This window comes from Cebus imitator, unplaced genomic scaffold (assembly GCF_001604975.1).
Source record: "Cebus imitator isolate Cc_AM_T3 unplaced genomic scaffold, Cebus_imitator-1.0 Scaffold161, whole genome shotgun sequence".
Classification (NCBI taxonomy): domain Eukaryota; kingdom Metazoa; phylum Chordata; class Mammalia; order Primates; family Cebidae; genus Cebus; species Cebus imitator.
In genome coordinates this window covers 3,438,376-3,454,832 of record NW_016107476.1, presented here as the reverse complement: position 1 = coordinate 3,454,832, position 16,457 = coordinate 3,438,376, and the positions used below count along the sequence as shown (strand labels likewise).

The window sequence follows — 16,457 nt, the reverse complement described above, 5'->3', positions numbered from 1 at the left end:
TGCATTTGATGTCTCAAACAACATGAATTTGTTTATTATCTTGCAGTTTCTCTGACTTAGTAGTCCAGCTGGCTTAGCTGTATCCTCTGCTGAGTGTCTTAATAAGCAGAAGTCAAGGTGTTGGCTGGAGTGGCACTTTCACTTGAGGCTCAATCTTCCTCCAACCTCTCAAGTTGTTGACAGAATTAATTTCATGGTCCTTATAGAACTAAAGCATCATTTATTGACTAGGGACACACTCAGTCCACCCTCAAGTCCTAGCCATGTGGTCACATCCTCACAACATAGTATACAACTAATTCAAGGCCAAAAGTATACCATCTATCAGACTTCGCTGCCTCTGACTTTCAAACCTTTTTTTATGATCTCAACTAATTGTGTCAGAACCATCCATGATAATCTCTCTCTTGTTTTATTCAAAGTCAATTAATCAGAGACCTTAATTATACCTGAAAGGTCCCTATACATATATATGTATATATACATATATATACATATATTTATATATATACATTTATATATATTGATGAATGTATGTATATACATATATATACATTATATACATACATATATATATATATATATATATACACACACACATATATATATATATATATATATATATATATGTGTGTGTATTGTGAGAGGATATGTTGTTTGTTGTGGAATGTTTAGCAGCGTCCATAGCCTCTACCCAAGAGCAATCCTCCCCTTGATGTGACAAAAAATATATATCTCCACACATTGCTACATGGCTCCTGGGGAACAAAATCACTCTCAGTTGAGAAGCACCAAAGTGAAATGATAGGAAGAGATATAACAGCATAACCAAAATAAAGCTGGGTAGCAGTATTAATTTCAAATGCAATAAACTTTAATAGGTAAAGTATGTTTTTAAGATGTAAAAGTAATCAAATAATTGTAAAAGATTAAATTCACCTGGAAGCCAACAGAATTCTAAAATTCTATGCATAATTAAAATTGTCTTAAAATATGTAACTTCCAAATTTAAATTGGGGAAATTTGACTAGTCCTTCATACCTCTAGGATATTAAAACATGTATCAGAAGTGTTGATGAGTCCAGAGACAAGATATTTGAACAATATTTGTAACAAGCTTCATTCATTTAACATGTAAAAATTGTACCTTTCAATTAGAGAATACACATTTTTAATCAATCATGAGACATTTATAAAAATTGACAATGTATGATTCTATAGTTATAAGTCAAGTCTCAAAAATTTTTAAAGAGCTGACATAATATAGACTACATTCTCCAAAAATAAATATAATAAATTAAAAGTCAGTAAAGATAACAAGATCAACCATGAGTTAGAAAATGTTAAAAAAATTCTACAGAGAGTGAAAGAAGAAATCATACTGAATTTCGCAAATAAATAATAATTAAAATACTAGATTCCAAATCTTTAAAACATTCACTGAGAGTCATGAATGTATAATACAATCAAGTACTGTAAACACCATCTGGACATTAGAGCTGAAAACTAAACTTAAAACAGCTACTAGGACTTCTACTGCTTTTTTTAGAAAAACAATTAGGCCTGCATCATTGTTTACTTTATCTGTTTTATTAAATAAACATCAAAATTTCAGTGATTGAAGAAAAATACCTTAATAAAGTACAGTAAGATTATCCATACATGGAAACATGCAATGTGAAATACTGATATTAGGAAAGAAAAAAAATGATTAGAAATTTTAAACATTGAACTTAAGAAGTAAGATTAAAAAAATAGAATCTTAGGCTAAACTCATGTAGTGTAGAAGGTAGAATTTTAATTTCTACACAGTAGTAATTAAAGGAATATAAAAAAATATACAAAACAGAAACTCATTGGAACCAAAAGTTTCTTCTTTGAAAGACTGATATAATGGATACTAATACAGTGAATTTGACTAGGAACAAAACAGAGAAGAGGCAGTTAAATAATGTTAGAAATAAGGAAACATAACCATAAATCCAAAGAAAAAATGAGATAATCAAAATACTACAAGGAGATCTATTCCAATACATGTGAAAACTTAAATGTGAAAGTTGTAGAAATGTATAATTTACTAAAAATATACTGGGAATAAATAGAAAGCCTTTGAGTCAATACTTGAAATTTTGTAAGAAAACATCCTCTGATGATTTTACAGTCAAGTTTTACTGAACTTTCAGGAAACAGATATATCAAACTATAGAATAATAGATAATGTGCCCTAATTTGTTTTATGATCTCAGAAATTTCTATTATGAAATCAGGAAATGGCAGTATAAGAAAGATGAATTATTGCCTAAGCTGTGTTATGAACAAACATATAATTGTCCAAAAAGAATCAAACCATGTGAATATAAGATAGATCATGACCAAATTGTTTGTATTCCAGTATTTCAAGGCTTGTCTATCATCGAAAGATCTAAAGTGTCATTTTGTATTATCTATCACATTCACAAATTAAAGAGAATAATGATATGACAATTTTCATAGGTTGAGAATAAAGGCATTTGATAAAATTTTTACATCATTCATGGAAAAACTCTCAACAAACAGTAATAAAATGTTTAGATGTTCTTTAATTGTTTAAGATCCTGTCATATAAGCCTAGAGCAAATATAATTATTGATACTGGAATATACATGAATTACCTTTTAACAAAAGAAAAATCAACGGTGCTTATTATCACTGCTTCCCTCAAGCATTTTAATAGAGAACCTAACATATGGCAGGGGGATGAGAAAAACAAAATGTATAAGGGTTAGGAAATAAAACTCAGAAATGTCATTGTCTGTATATTACATTATTTTTTCATGGAGGAAATTCAAAGAATCTACAGGAATTTTTTTAAAACTGGGAAGATCACTTATCAAAATAGGCAAACATAATTTTAATATTTAAAATTCAATATAATTTCAGCATACATACAGCACACAACTTTAAATTACTATTTATAATAACATCAAAGTTTAAAAGATAATAGATAAAACTGAACAAAAGATATGAATGAACTGTATGGAACTGTATAAAGAAAATTATAAAACTTAAGTTAAAGAACTCATAAATAAATACACCCATATTCATGGATTGGAATGTTCAATGCTGTAAAAAAAAAGTTTTCCACAAATAAATTCACATATCTCATGTGATTTTAATAAAAATTCAACTAAAGTTTTCATGGAGATTGAAAATTTTAACTTTATATGGAAGGGTAAGGATCAAGAATAGCTAGCCGGGTGTGGTGGCAAACGCCATTTTAATTGGGGTGAGATGATATTTCATTGTAGTTTTGATTTGCATTTCTCTAATGATCATTTATGTTGAACACATTTTCATATCCCTGTTGGCCATATGTATGACTTCTCCTTCTTCTTTTTCTTTTTTCTTTTTTTTTTGAGACAGAATCTTGCTCTGTCACCCAGGCTGGAGTGTAGTGGTGGGAGCTTGGCTCACTGCAACCTCCGCCTCCAGGTTCAAGCGATTCTTCTGCCTTAGCCTCCTGACTAGCTGGGATTACAGGCACCCGCCACCATGCCAGGCTAATTTTTATATTTTTAGTAGAGACGGGTTTTCACCATGTTGGCCAGCCTGATCTCAAACCCCTGACCTCAGGTGATCTGCCCTGCTCGGCCTCCCAAAGTGCTAGGATTATAGGCATGAGTCGCCATGCCTGGCCCACCATTTTTATGTCTTCTTTTGAGAAATGTCTATACAATTTTTTTGCCCATTATTAAATTGGACTATAAGGTTTTTTTTTCCTATAGGGTTGTTTGAGCTTCATATGTCTTCTGGTTACTAATCCCTTGTCAGATGTGTAGTATGCAAATATTTTCTCCCATTCTGTGCATTGTATTTTCACTTTGTTGACTGTATCTCTTGCTGTACAGAGGTTGTTTAACTGGCTGTGATCCCATTTGTCCACTGTTGCTTTGGTTTACTGTGCTTCTAGGGTATTTTTCAAGAAATTTTTGCCCAGCCTAATGTCCTGGAGATTTCCACATGGTTTTCTTGTAGTAGTTTTAAAGTTTGAGGTCTTATGTTTTAAGTCAATCCATTTTAATTTGATTTTTGTATATAGGATGAAAGATGGGTATGTAGATTCATTCTTCCACTTATAAATATTCAGTTTTTCTGCCACCATTTTCTGAATAGTGTTTTTTCTCCAGTGTATGTTCTTGGCATCTTTGTCAAAAATAAGCTCATGGTATTTGTGTGCATTTGTTTCTGATTTCTCTATTCTGTTCCATTGTTTTAAGTGGCTGTTTTTATACCAGTACCATGCTGTTTTGGTTACCATACCTATGTAGTATAATTTGAAGTCAGGAAATATAATCTGTCCAGTTTTGGGCTTTTTACTTAGCGTTGCTTTGGCTACTCTGTTTTTTGTGTGTGGTTTCATATCAATTTCAGAATTTTTTTCCTATTTCTGTGAAGAATGTCATTGGTATTTTGAAAGGAACATTTGATTATCTCAAGTGGTTCTTAGTTAAATTAAAATATCATCCATCTTATATTGTGACCAGAAAATGAGATGTCACAAAGATATCTTTAATAATTGGGCACATGATTACAAATACTTTTTTTGTAATTTTCCTGAGGATTCAAAAAAATGAAATATACATTTAGAGCCAATTACTTGCAGGTATTTTGAGCTAATGAAACATTTTTTTAAAATTTTTAAACAGAATGTCAACTCTACGTGTCCAGATTCCCACAGTAAGGCTTCTTGATGGCCAAGAAATTCAGCCTCTTACTGTGAAATTTCCAAAAGGCAGCATCATCCGAGGCTCTCCCAATGGAATTAATAATAAGATGACTTGCTGCCTCACGCTCAACTCACCTAAGCCTGTGTCGTTTTTTACCAATCTTCTTTTCTGTGATAATACACAAAACTGGTAAGATATCTAAATGTAGATTATTTTGTATCTGACATTAAAGAATACCGTGTTTATATTTTACACCGTTGTAAAATGTTAAAAACAGAGGGATCTAATATAATAAACTTGGACATAAAGATTCTTTCTAAAGTTCCAAATGTAAGTGTGCTCTTACAAAAAAGCAGCATAATAGTGGCTACCAATTTATACTCTGGAGCTAGACTGCCTAGGGTTACATCCTGGCTTTGTTAACACTACTTCTGAGCCTCTCAGTTTCGTCATCTGTGAAATGGAGCTAATAGCAGAACCTATCCCAACTGTCATCATGAAAAGTACAGTGAATTGGTAATTACTAAGCACTTGGACAGGAAGTAACCCAAAGGAAATGCTAAATAAGTATCAACTGAAAGTGAGAAACATCAGCATAATGATTTCCCCACAATATGGCTTTGTTACATGTTGCTTTAACGGTGTCAGTAGATTTCAAATATACCTTGGTGAAATGATGTTTCTGGATATCTTATCTTGTAGGATGAGAAATACCATTTTTACATCATATCCTGAAATAACTTGACTGACTAAATGGAAAGAGGTTGAAGTGTAGAGCTATAAAGTTTGTTTAAAAGGCTTACAGTGATAAGTAAAATTAATGTCAGTGTATGTTCTCTATGTGCTCATTTCTTAACATTTAGAGGTGCCACTTGTATATTTGTAGTCAAAGGACTGATTCATATGTTTGCAATTAGAAGAGAGAGGAACAGATAGTAAAAGAATGTCACATTAAAGGCAAAGTGTAGCTGTATCCAGGACACAGTGAAAAACATTCAGTGACATTGCTTGAGGCTACTTTCAAGCACTGAATTCCATGTCTGTCATGGAAGGCATTCTGTCTTTTTGTATGTTACTGAACTTCTTCATAAAAGTTTAATCGTATTTCTCTGCATTCAACAAATTCATACCTTTCCTGAAGCTCTATGTGGTGTGTACTTTTCAACTCATCAGTAAAAATCATTAATATCTTATCCATGAATGTCTTAAAGCTAATGCAGTCTCACACCACATTAACAGAGTTAGGAAATAAATAGTTTCACTAAATATTATGGGAGCTAAGTGGCTTCTGAAAATAGGGGTATAATTTGCCTCTAAGAGGGGCATGAACATAACTTCACAGTGCCAATGTGTTGAAGCCTGGTTGGCAAACGGGACGATAAGACTTGAACACATTCTCTAGAGGGAGTAGAATGATTCATATGATAGTTTTCTTTTCTTTTTGTTAAGCATTTCCTTTCAGTCCTGAGTATTATTTGTTCTTATCTGGAATTCCTCACCATTTTTCTAAATATTCTCTTCTTACATATTTCACAAAACTCCATTTCAATCAGCAGATTTGGGATAAATTAGAGCTATTGGAACTAATTTAGAAACTTTGCAAATCATAGATGAGCAACAAAATACTTTTCTGTACAACCAGATAAACAAGGAATTAAGACCATAAGCATTCCCTAGAGTCTTAATACTGGCAAATCATTTTTCTGGTGACTGGCTAACTCGTTATCTGATTTTCCCATAGTAGTGAATATGATCAGATCCTCTTATTGTTCTCTACTCTCCAATGCTGTCCTTGCCTTCCTTTCTTTGGGCATCCCATTTCTGATCTCATTGAGATAAATGAGGTATTCTAGAAAAGAATTCCTCAAGAGCTTCTCTTTCACTTCAGAATTTCTATGAAATAAATTGTACTCACTTATTATTGTTAATCTATTAGCTTATATTTATTGTAGGGAAACCATTTGTGTACTCTGCCCAAGATTTAGGGAAAGAAAGGGGGCAAATCCTTGATGGATGTTAGTGTGGTAGGTTTTATTGCCCTGCGTTGAAGGCTTTATTTGCATCTGGTTTGTTCATATTGAAGCCCATGGGCCTAATTAAAAATACAACACTGATTTCTTCATTTTTTGCTTTCTTTTACTTTGTAAAATTCTTTCATAATGTGATTTCTCTTGGGGCTAACATGCTTGGTGTTTAATTTGTTTTCTTTAGATTTTGTCACATTTGGATTGGCTCAACCAGCTGATAATCTGTTAATAATTGTAGGAACAAGTATTTTCTGCTAATGTGTCTGCTCTCCATTCCACAATCATGTGCTCGCAGCTCAGAGATTATACACCCTACTTCCCTCTTCCCCAATTTCCCAAAAAGTCTGGGGATAGAGGTTTTATTCAGTTGGTGCAAAAGTAATTGCAGTTTTTTCCATTACTTTCAATGTCAGAAAAACTGCGATTACTTTTGCACCAACCTAAATATATATCTATGTGAGAAATGGTGATGTGAACAAGGAGTATTATAAACAGTAAAATAGAGCATGAGGTATGGAGGATAAAACAACTCATAATTTAATGACATTTTGGGTGTTATGGTTTGGTGAATTCTGACAAGACTTAGCTGGGAGATGAAACTAAAAAGGCAGCAGGAACAGATTATGAAAGTCATCCATGCTCTGCTTTGGTATCCATGAGTGAGAAATAGGGTGAGAACTAGGAGAATGTGATGTTATGGATATCAAGGCTTGAAAAAATATAGGAAGCATAAGGTCTACAGCTATTAATTAATATAAGTCAGGTACTACTCATAGGCTAGATTTCATGGGATCCACACAGGAGTCCTGAGAAGTGGGTTTTTGTTTGTTTGTTTGTTTGTTGTTGTTGTTGTTGTTTCTAGATTATCATCTCTGTTTTACAGAAGAAGAATCTAAGGTCCATAATGTGACCTAATGCTTGTCAGAACTCACTCAAACATTAAATGGGGGAGCCAAGATGTAAACCATATTTTGGTTTCCAAAGATGTTCTACTTAGTCACCTTATTTTAAGTACCATTTAGACAACAAAGAATCATATAGATACTTTTATAATATGTTTTTCAAACAATCCCATCAAAAAGGTGGTAAAAGATATGAACAGACTCTTTTCAAAAGAAGACATTTATGTGTCCAACAAAAATATGAAAAAATGCTCATCATCACTGGTCATTAGAAAAGTGCAAATCAAAACCACATTAAGATACCATCTCATGCCAGTTAGAATGGTGATTATTAAAAAATCTGGAGACAACAGATGCTGGAGAGGATGTGGAGAAATAGGAACACTTTTACATTGTTGGTGGGAGTGTAAATTAGTTCAACCATTGTGGAAGACAGTGTGGTGATTCCTCAAGGATCTAGAAATAGAAATTCCATTTGACCCAGCAATCCCGTTACTAGGTATATACCCAAAGAATATTAATTATATACTGGGTATATAATTAATTGGGTATATACTCAATTAATTATAAAAACACATGCACATGTATGTTAATTGCAGCGCTGTTTACAATAGCAAAGACTTGGAACCAACCCAAATGCCCATCAATAACAGACTGGATAAAAAAATGTGGCACATATCCACCATGGAATACTATGCAGCCATAAAAGAGGATGAGTTCATGTCTTTTGCAGGGACATGGATGAATCTGGAAACCATCATTCTCAGCAAACTGACACAAGAACAGAAAACCAAACACCACATGTTATCACTCATAAGTGGGTGATGAACAATGAGAACACATGGACATGGCACAAACTGGGGTCTGTTGGGGGGTGAGGGCTAGGGGAGTGATAGCAGGGAGTGGGGAGATTGGGGACAGATAACATTAGGTAAAATACCTAATGTAAGTGATGGGGGGATAGAGGCCACAAACCACCATGGCATGTGTATACCTATGTAACAATCCTGCAAGATCTGCACATGTACCCCAGAACTTAAAGTAAAATTAAAAAAGAAAAAAGAATCATATGTTTTTGAGGGTTGTACTACTATATGTCATATGTAGATTTTCCAAAGAGTAAGATATATGTTTTCTTTCTTTCCTGCTCTTCTGCGTATATTTCTCTCTCTCTCTTTCTCTCTCTGTGTCTGTCTCAGACACACACACACAATGCACACACACACATAAAACTTCTATGTTCCGCATATAGTAAAGATAGAATTACAATCTACTCAATAAGTACTGAAACATTATTTATTTATTTTCCTCAATATGTTAATTAATTTGGCAAAATCTCATAAATTGTCTCTATAATTATAGCATAAAATCAAACAAATATGAAATGTAACTATGTAGTCAAAGAACATAGTTGTTGTGGTTCCAGTGATACCAGGAGCAGTAGACCGGCACATTTGTTCTTGGCTGGTGTTTAAAAGTGTCATTGTCTGATAAATGGTTTAGCTCTGTCTCCACCCAAATTTCATGTTGAATTATAGCTTTCATAATCCCCATGTGTCATGGGAGGGACCTCATGGTAGGTAACTGAATCATGGGCGTGGGTTGTCCTGTGCTGTTCTTGTAATAATAGTAAATAAGTCTCATGAGATCTGATGGTTTTATAAAGGGCAGTTTCTCTGCACACTCTCTCTTGCCTGCCACCATGTGAGATGTGACTTTGCTCCTCCTTCACTTTCTGCCATGAGTGCGCAAGGCTTCCCCAGCCATGTGGAACTGTGAGTCCATTAAACCTCTTTTTCTTCATAGCTTGCCCCATCCTGGGTATTTCTTCAGAGAAGTATGAAAATGGACTAATACAGTAATTTGGTACCACAGAGAGTGGGGTGCTGCTGTAAAGATAGCCAAAAATGTGGACACAACTTTGGAATTGGGTAACAGGCAGAGGTGGAACAGTTTGGAGGGCTCAGAAGAAGACAGAAAAATGTGTGAAAGGTTGGAACTTCCTAGAGACTTGGAGGGCCGACAAACCAGGAAGATGTAGGAAAGTTTGGAGCTTTCTAGAGACTTGTTGAATGGTTTCTACCAAAATACTGATTGTGATATGGACAATAAAGCCAAGGCTGAGGTGGTCTCAGATGGAGATAAGGAACTTGTTGAGAACTGGAGTAAAGGTCACTCTTGCTATGCAAAGGGACTGGTGGCATTTTGCCCCTGCCCTAGAGATCTGTGAAACTTTAAACTTGAGAGAGAGGATTTAGGGTATCTGGCAGAAGAAAGTTCTAAGTGGTCAAGTATTCAAGAGGAAGCAGAGAATACAAGTTTGAAAAATTTGCTGTCTGACAATACAGTAGAAAAGAAAAACCCATTTTCTGGGGAGAAATTTAAGTCAGCCGCAGAAATTTGCATAAGTAACAAGGAGCCAAATACTGATCACCAAGACAATAGGGCAAATGTCTCCAGGGCATGTCAGAGATCTTCATAGCAGCCCCTCCCATCACAGGTCTGGAGGCTTAGGAGGGATAAATGGTTTCCTGAGCCAGGAACAGGGCCCCCCTGCTGTGTACAGCTTAGGGACATGGTGCCCTGTGTCCCAGCTGCTCCAGCTGTGGCTAAAAGGAGTCAAGGTGTATGTAGCTCAGGCCATGGCTGCAGAGGGTGGAAGTCCAAAGTCTTGGCAGCTTCCACTTGGTGTTGAGCCTACAGGTACCCAGAAGTCAAGAGTTGAGGTTTGGGAACCTGCCCCTAGATTTCAGAGAATGTATGGAATCATCTGGATCTCCAGGCAGAAGTTTGCTGCAGGGGTGGAGCTATTATGGAGAACCTCTGCTAGGATAGTATGGAAAGGAATTGAGGGGTCAGAGCCCCCACACAGAGTCTCCACTGGGGCACTGCCTAGGAGAGCTGTGAGAAGAGGTCCACTGTCCTCCAGACCCCAGATGCACTGACAGCTTGTACTATGCACCTGGAAACATTGCAGACCCTCAATGCCAGCCCATGAAAGCAGCCAGAAGAGGGGCTGTACCCTGTAATGCCACAGGGGTGAAGCTGCCCAAGACCATGGGAACTAATTTCTTGCATCAGTGTGACCTGGATATGAGACATGGAGTCAAAGGAGATCATTTTGGAGCTTTAAGATTTGCCTGTCCTGCTGGATTTTGGACATGCACGAGGTCTGCAGACCTTTTCTTTGGGCCAATTTCTCCCATTTGGAATGGCTGTATTTACCCAATACCTGTCCCCCATTGTATATAGGAAGTAATTAACTTGTTTCTGATTTACAAGCTAAGAGGTAGAAGGGACTTGCCTTGTCTCTGATGAGACTTTGGACTGTGGAATTTTGATTTAATGTTGAAATGAGTTAAGACTTTGAGGGACTGTTGGGAAGGCATGATTGGTTTTAAAATGTGAGGACATGAGATTTGGGAGGGGCCATGGGTGGAATGATGTGGTTTGGCTGTGCCCCACCCAAATCTCATCTTAAATTGTAGATCCCATAATCATGGGAGGGACCCAGTTGGAGGCAATTGAATCATGGGGGTGGTTTTTCCTTGCTGTTTTCATGATAGTGAATAAGTCTCACAAGATCTGATGATTTTATAAAGGGCAGTTCTCCTGCACACACTTCTCTTGCCTGCCACCATGTAAGACATGTTTTGCTTCTCCTTTGCCTTCCACTATGATTGTGAGGCCTCCCCAGTCATGTGGAACTGTGAGTCCATTAAACCTCTTTTTCTTTATAAATTACCCATCTTGGGTATTTCTTCATACAGTATGAGAATGGACTAATACAGTAACATTAACAGCAAAGCTGACACTGAAGTATCTGATCTATGAATTTATTGACACACAAATTCCTGGAAAGTGCCTGATTTAGTTGTCCATTCAAAACCAATAAAAAATGTTTTCCTAATCATGGATGAGATATAGTGTAGTAGAATGTTTGACCTTTCCTTAAAAATAACAAACCACATTCTTGCTTAATTTTGCAAGTTGTCATATTTAAGGAACTGGATTATATGTGTCCTCTGCCTTTAAAACAGGTACAATAAGAATTTAGCACATAAAGATAAATTAATTTGTGTTTTAAATAATAAAAATTATAATTCTTACATTTTTCATTGATGTTTTAATTAATCATTACATTCAGACTTTAGAGCTGAAACTCCTAGACTTTGTTGCAAATGTACTTAACATTTTTCTGATGAGAAATATATTTTTAAATAGGCAAATCTGATGTTTAAAACTGAGAATATAGAGCTTTTAATTATATTAGCTCTTTTCTTCTATTTAATAACACTTTTTCAACCCTATTATGGGTTTATAAACACTTTTGCTGCATAATAAAGCTTATTATACTTACTCTCATTGACAATCACTTAAATGGAAATTATACTATTTTTAGAAAACATTCCATACAATTAAAAATAATTGAGAAATAATGAAGGTAATTCTAAGTATTGTTCTGCTTAGTGCATAATTTGGCATTTGTGTAGAGTGTGCTTGGCACCTTTGGGTCAGTCCCTAGTACTTTAAAATGTGTATTTAGCATGCCTTTTTCAGAAACCTTCCTGTTTTTGAGTGGATAGGAAACTACATCACATAAAGGAGACTAGCAGAGAGTGAATCAGATCCACATCAAATCAGTTTGAGCATTAATTCACTCAAGTTGGCAATGCCACATTAGGAACTGTAGTGTAAATTAATACCTGCTATTTATGTGCCTTATTGGAATATTCAATATTGGATATTTAAAATAAATATGTAGATATGTTTAAATATATATTTAAATTAAGACTTAAAATAAGCAAATAATGTGAGTCAGGTACCTCTGAGGGATATTACCAGGTAGTTATAGGCAACTTTTGAGGTACTTTAAGCTTTCTTTATGGATTAAGAAGAATTATAAAGGATATATTAATATTTTGGAGACTCTACTCTCAGTGCAAACCATTTACAATGATCCATCTCAAATTTTAGCATCATGGCAATGAAAGGCAGGCAATGTGAAATCTCAAGAGGATTTCAGTATCTATCTAATTGTTCATAACTGAAGTCAGTATTGTAATATTGCCTGAAAATCTTATTTGTCATGATTTAGGGGGCTGAGTTACACATAATACCATACACTGGTCCACCTTACTTAGTGTTGTGTGTGTAGATAGAATAAGCAGTGAGGAAGGGAGTAGAATTCACATGAGACCATTCTGTATTCTGATATAATCATCTGCTCTGTATTCTTTGACCTAACTCTGTGAAAAGCTGTTTGTAATGGCATCTTCATCCTACAAATAGCATATTTTCATGGTTAATCTGTTTAGACAAATCATAATCTCTATTACAAGGTAGAAAGAATGTTTCATTTATATTTAACAAAAATACAATACTGGTGTATCATAATAAACTACGTATAAACATGATGTTCATAACTAGAAGTTATTCATTATTTACTTGTAGCAAAATGGTGGAGTTTAAAATGTACATAGAAATGCAAAAGCTGAGAAACTGTCAAGGTAATATTTACCACATCTTCCCAGATAATTAAAATTATAGTACTTTTAACACCAGGTAGCAGAATAAAAGAGTTAACTGTAGATGTAGTTTTTCCAATAACCTTATTTTTCTTTTTCTTTTCTCTATCCCCATCCTCTTTGGAATCTGTGAAGTTGGCTAGAGAACCTCTGCCTTGCTTATAGATTTTTCATTTTGAAGGAAATTCCAATATCTTGTCTTCTTTCTCTACCTTACTGGTTGTGAGCACCTGCCTTGTTCCTGTTCTTCACAGAACTCCTAGAAGGTGGATGCCCATGCAGACTTTGTGATATGGTTTGGATTTGTGTTTCTGCCCAAATCTCATGTGGAATTGTAACCCCTAAAGTTGGAGGAGGGGCCTTCTGGGAGGTAATTGGACCAAGGGGGTGGATTTCCCCCTTGCTGTTCTCCTGATAGTGAGTTCTCACAAGATCTGGTTGTTTAAAAGTGTGTAGCATCTCCCACTTCTCTCTTTTCCTCCTTCTCTGGCCATGTAAGACGTGCCTGCTTCCCCTTCACTTTCTGAATGACTCTAAGTTTCCCAAGGCCTCTGCAGAACTGTGAGCCTATGAAAACTTTTTTCTTTATAAATTACCCAGCCTCAGGTTGTTCTTTATAGCAATACGAGAATGAGCTAATACACTTTGTAGCTCTATTACTGATTAACATGGCATATGTTGTCCTCACTTGTGATCAAGAGATTCTTGTGTCTGGCAACATAATGAATGAACTCTACTCATACTTAATGAGTTCTATGTGTATTATAAATATACATAAGAGTACCAGAATTAAAATTCCTTTGTCCCATCAATTGACTTATCTGACATAAAGTAATAGCTATAGCAATCGTTAGATATTTAAGACACATATCAATGAATTTTTGTGCATGTGAGTAAAGTTACATATGAAATATTTTGCTAACAGGTATTGACATTGAGAAAAATTGTGAGTAGGTGTAAATAAACCACATCAGAATGGTTGCTCAAGGAAGTTTGTTTTGTGTAATAAATTTCCCTGACAGAAATATAGTCATCTGAATATATTCCATTGATTTTAAGTGTTTACCTAAATGCTATATGAGTTCTGTAAGCACCTATTTTTTATGGTGATGGGTTGGTTGTTGGTTTCACAATGAAATGCATGTTAAAAACACCAACCCAGCATCTTTTCCTCTCCTTCACCTGTTTCTCACTTTATTCAAACCTATATACAGAAATATGGTTCATTAATCAAAAGCAACATTAGCATTAACCTCTTCTTTTAACCCTTCATAGCCACTGCCAGTGTTATCAACATATAATTTTTTTTTCTAGCTGCATTGTAGAAAAAAGTTTAGTTAGATAACCATAGTAAGCCTAGAGAGGCATGTTTCTATAAACCTGGAGGCTTCCTTTCTCTGCCCATTTCTCTGTGAATTAAAATCATGCTCAATAAGATTGCTTTTGGAATGTGAGATTTGCCTTGAAATAGTACAGATGAGAGCAGAACTTTAGTAAAGATGATAAATATAGAATCATAATATTTTTCCTGATGTTGAAATATGTTTGACATGCCATCACAGTATTTTGTGTGCTAGTGGAAAGCACTAAAATATTATAAATACAAGGCTAGTTATCACAAAAATTTAACATGAAGCTTCAAAGTTTTATTCCTAAAAATTGGTCAGACAAGCATAAAATCTCTCAGCCTCACTAATGATGTGGAAAGAATTAGTGATGTGTGATTAGAGTATTAATTATTCACCAGCTAATGGCCAGAGAGATGAATTGTGAGACTTTTCACACCTTATTTAATGAATTATATGTGGACATCATACCATTCAATATTAAAATATGAAAGATTTGTGAGGAAAGTGATATACACATGGTCTCCACATTTCATCTGCAGAGTACTTATTAATTTCCAAAAGAGAAATTTCCAGCATCGGAAAATTGGTAGGATTAGTTGCCTTCAGGGGCTGGCAGTGGGGTGGAGTTGCAAATAGAGAGTGACTGTTAAGGGGTAGAGAGTTTGTGAGAAGTGGAAAAGTTCCTCTTTAAAGTTTCCTTTCTTGTTAAAGAATAAATCATAAGTGTGCTAATAACTGTTAAGCCCTATCCTATGTAGCTGTTAGACATGCCATGCTTACAAGTAAGTGGTACATTCTATGTCCTTGTACTTTAACCAAGATATCTGTGCTGGGCATGCTCATAAGCATGTCCCAGCTCTCCATTGCTTTTACCTGTTTAGAAAAGTTTTAAGTTGTTGGCCAATAGGGTTTTAGTTTAGATTGTGAGGTCTGACTCCAGTCAATGGAGAAGAGACACAGTAGTAAGGATGACCCCAAATGTGTAAGGAATAAATGTTTCTGCTTTCCTTTGTTTGTTGTGCTGTCATGACAGTTTGGCTAGTGAGAGTACCCTTCCTGCAGTCCAGGAAGTAAAATTGTGTTGTTGAAAAATCCTTTGTCTCAATGCTGATTTTTCTTTGCGGCACTGAGCATCTGTTTCCAACAGTTTCATTTAAGGATGATGAAAATTTTCTAAATTTTCTAGATAGTGGTGATAGTTTCACAACTCTCTGATTATGTTTTTAAAAAATACTGAATTGTACATCTTTAAAAGATGAATTTTATGGAATGTAAATAACATTTCTAATGCTGCCGTAAAAAGAAATGAAGACATCTAGTGGATGCAACCACAACCAAATGACCAAACACAGTATCACTAATAATGGGAAACACGGCCACAAATAGTGCAAGCCCATTGACATCACTTTCATTAATATTCACATCATAGCTTCAACACTCTTATTACCAGGAATATTCATTCTGTTTTTTACTCAGTAGAACTATTCTAAATCACACATGCCTGAAGATAGTTATTTAAATCTTACCATGGAATTGAAACTCATAATATCGAAGGGCCTTTTCATCTCACTGTTACTGTAATACTCAGTCTTTTTTAGAATAATTCCTCTGTCAGTAACCATTTCTGTCTGTATGCATTGGCAGAGAGAATTCATAAATATTACCATTGTTCCCTGATTAAGTAACACAAATTGCTCTATTTCCCCAGAAATATTTTATTAAAATGTAGAGTATTGGTACTACCAGCTGTATGTCACTTTTTCTGTTTTAATATATTTTAATACTAATGTCAAAGAGTGAAGTATCCGTATTCCCATGCCATATTACTTGTATAATTTCTGTATTATATCCTCTATGAAAAGAATGTGGTCAAGTCAATTTTGTATATATTGACTATTTTTTACCGTAAGGAACATCTGAGATAAAATGTTATCTTCAGCAAACT

General features: G+C 34.9%; 1 protein-coding gene across 1 annotated transcript in view; it reads left to right on the top strand.

Moving 5' to 3' along the window:
• Positions 1-16,457, top strand: part of LOC108314792 (cilia- and flagella-associated protein 47) — a 161,682-nt gene that overhangs the window by 45,943 nt on the left and 99,282 nt on the right. The window contains exon 9 of the mRNA XM_037743965.1: positions 4,686-4,895. Within this exon, the coding sequence (XP_037599893.1) occupies positions 4,686-4,895 (210 nt within the window). The remainder of the gene's footprint in view (positions 1-4,685; positions 4,896-16,457) is intronic.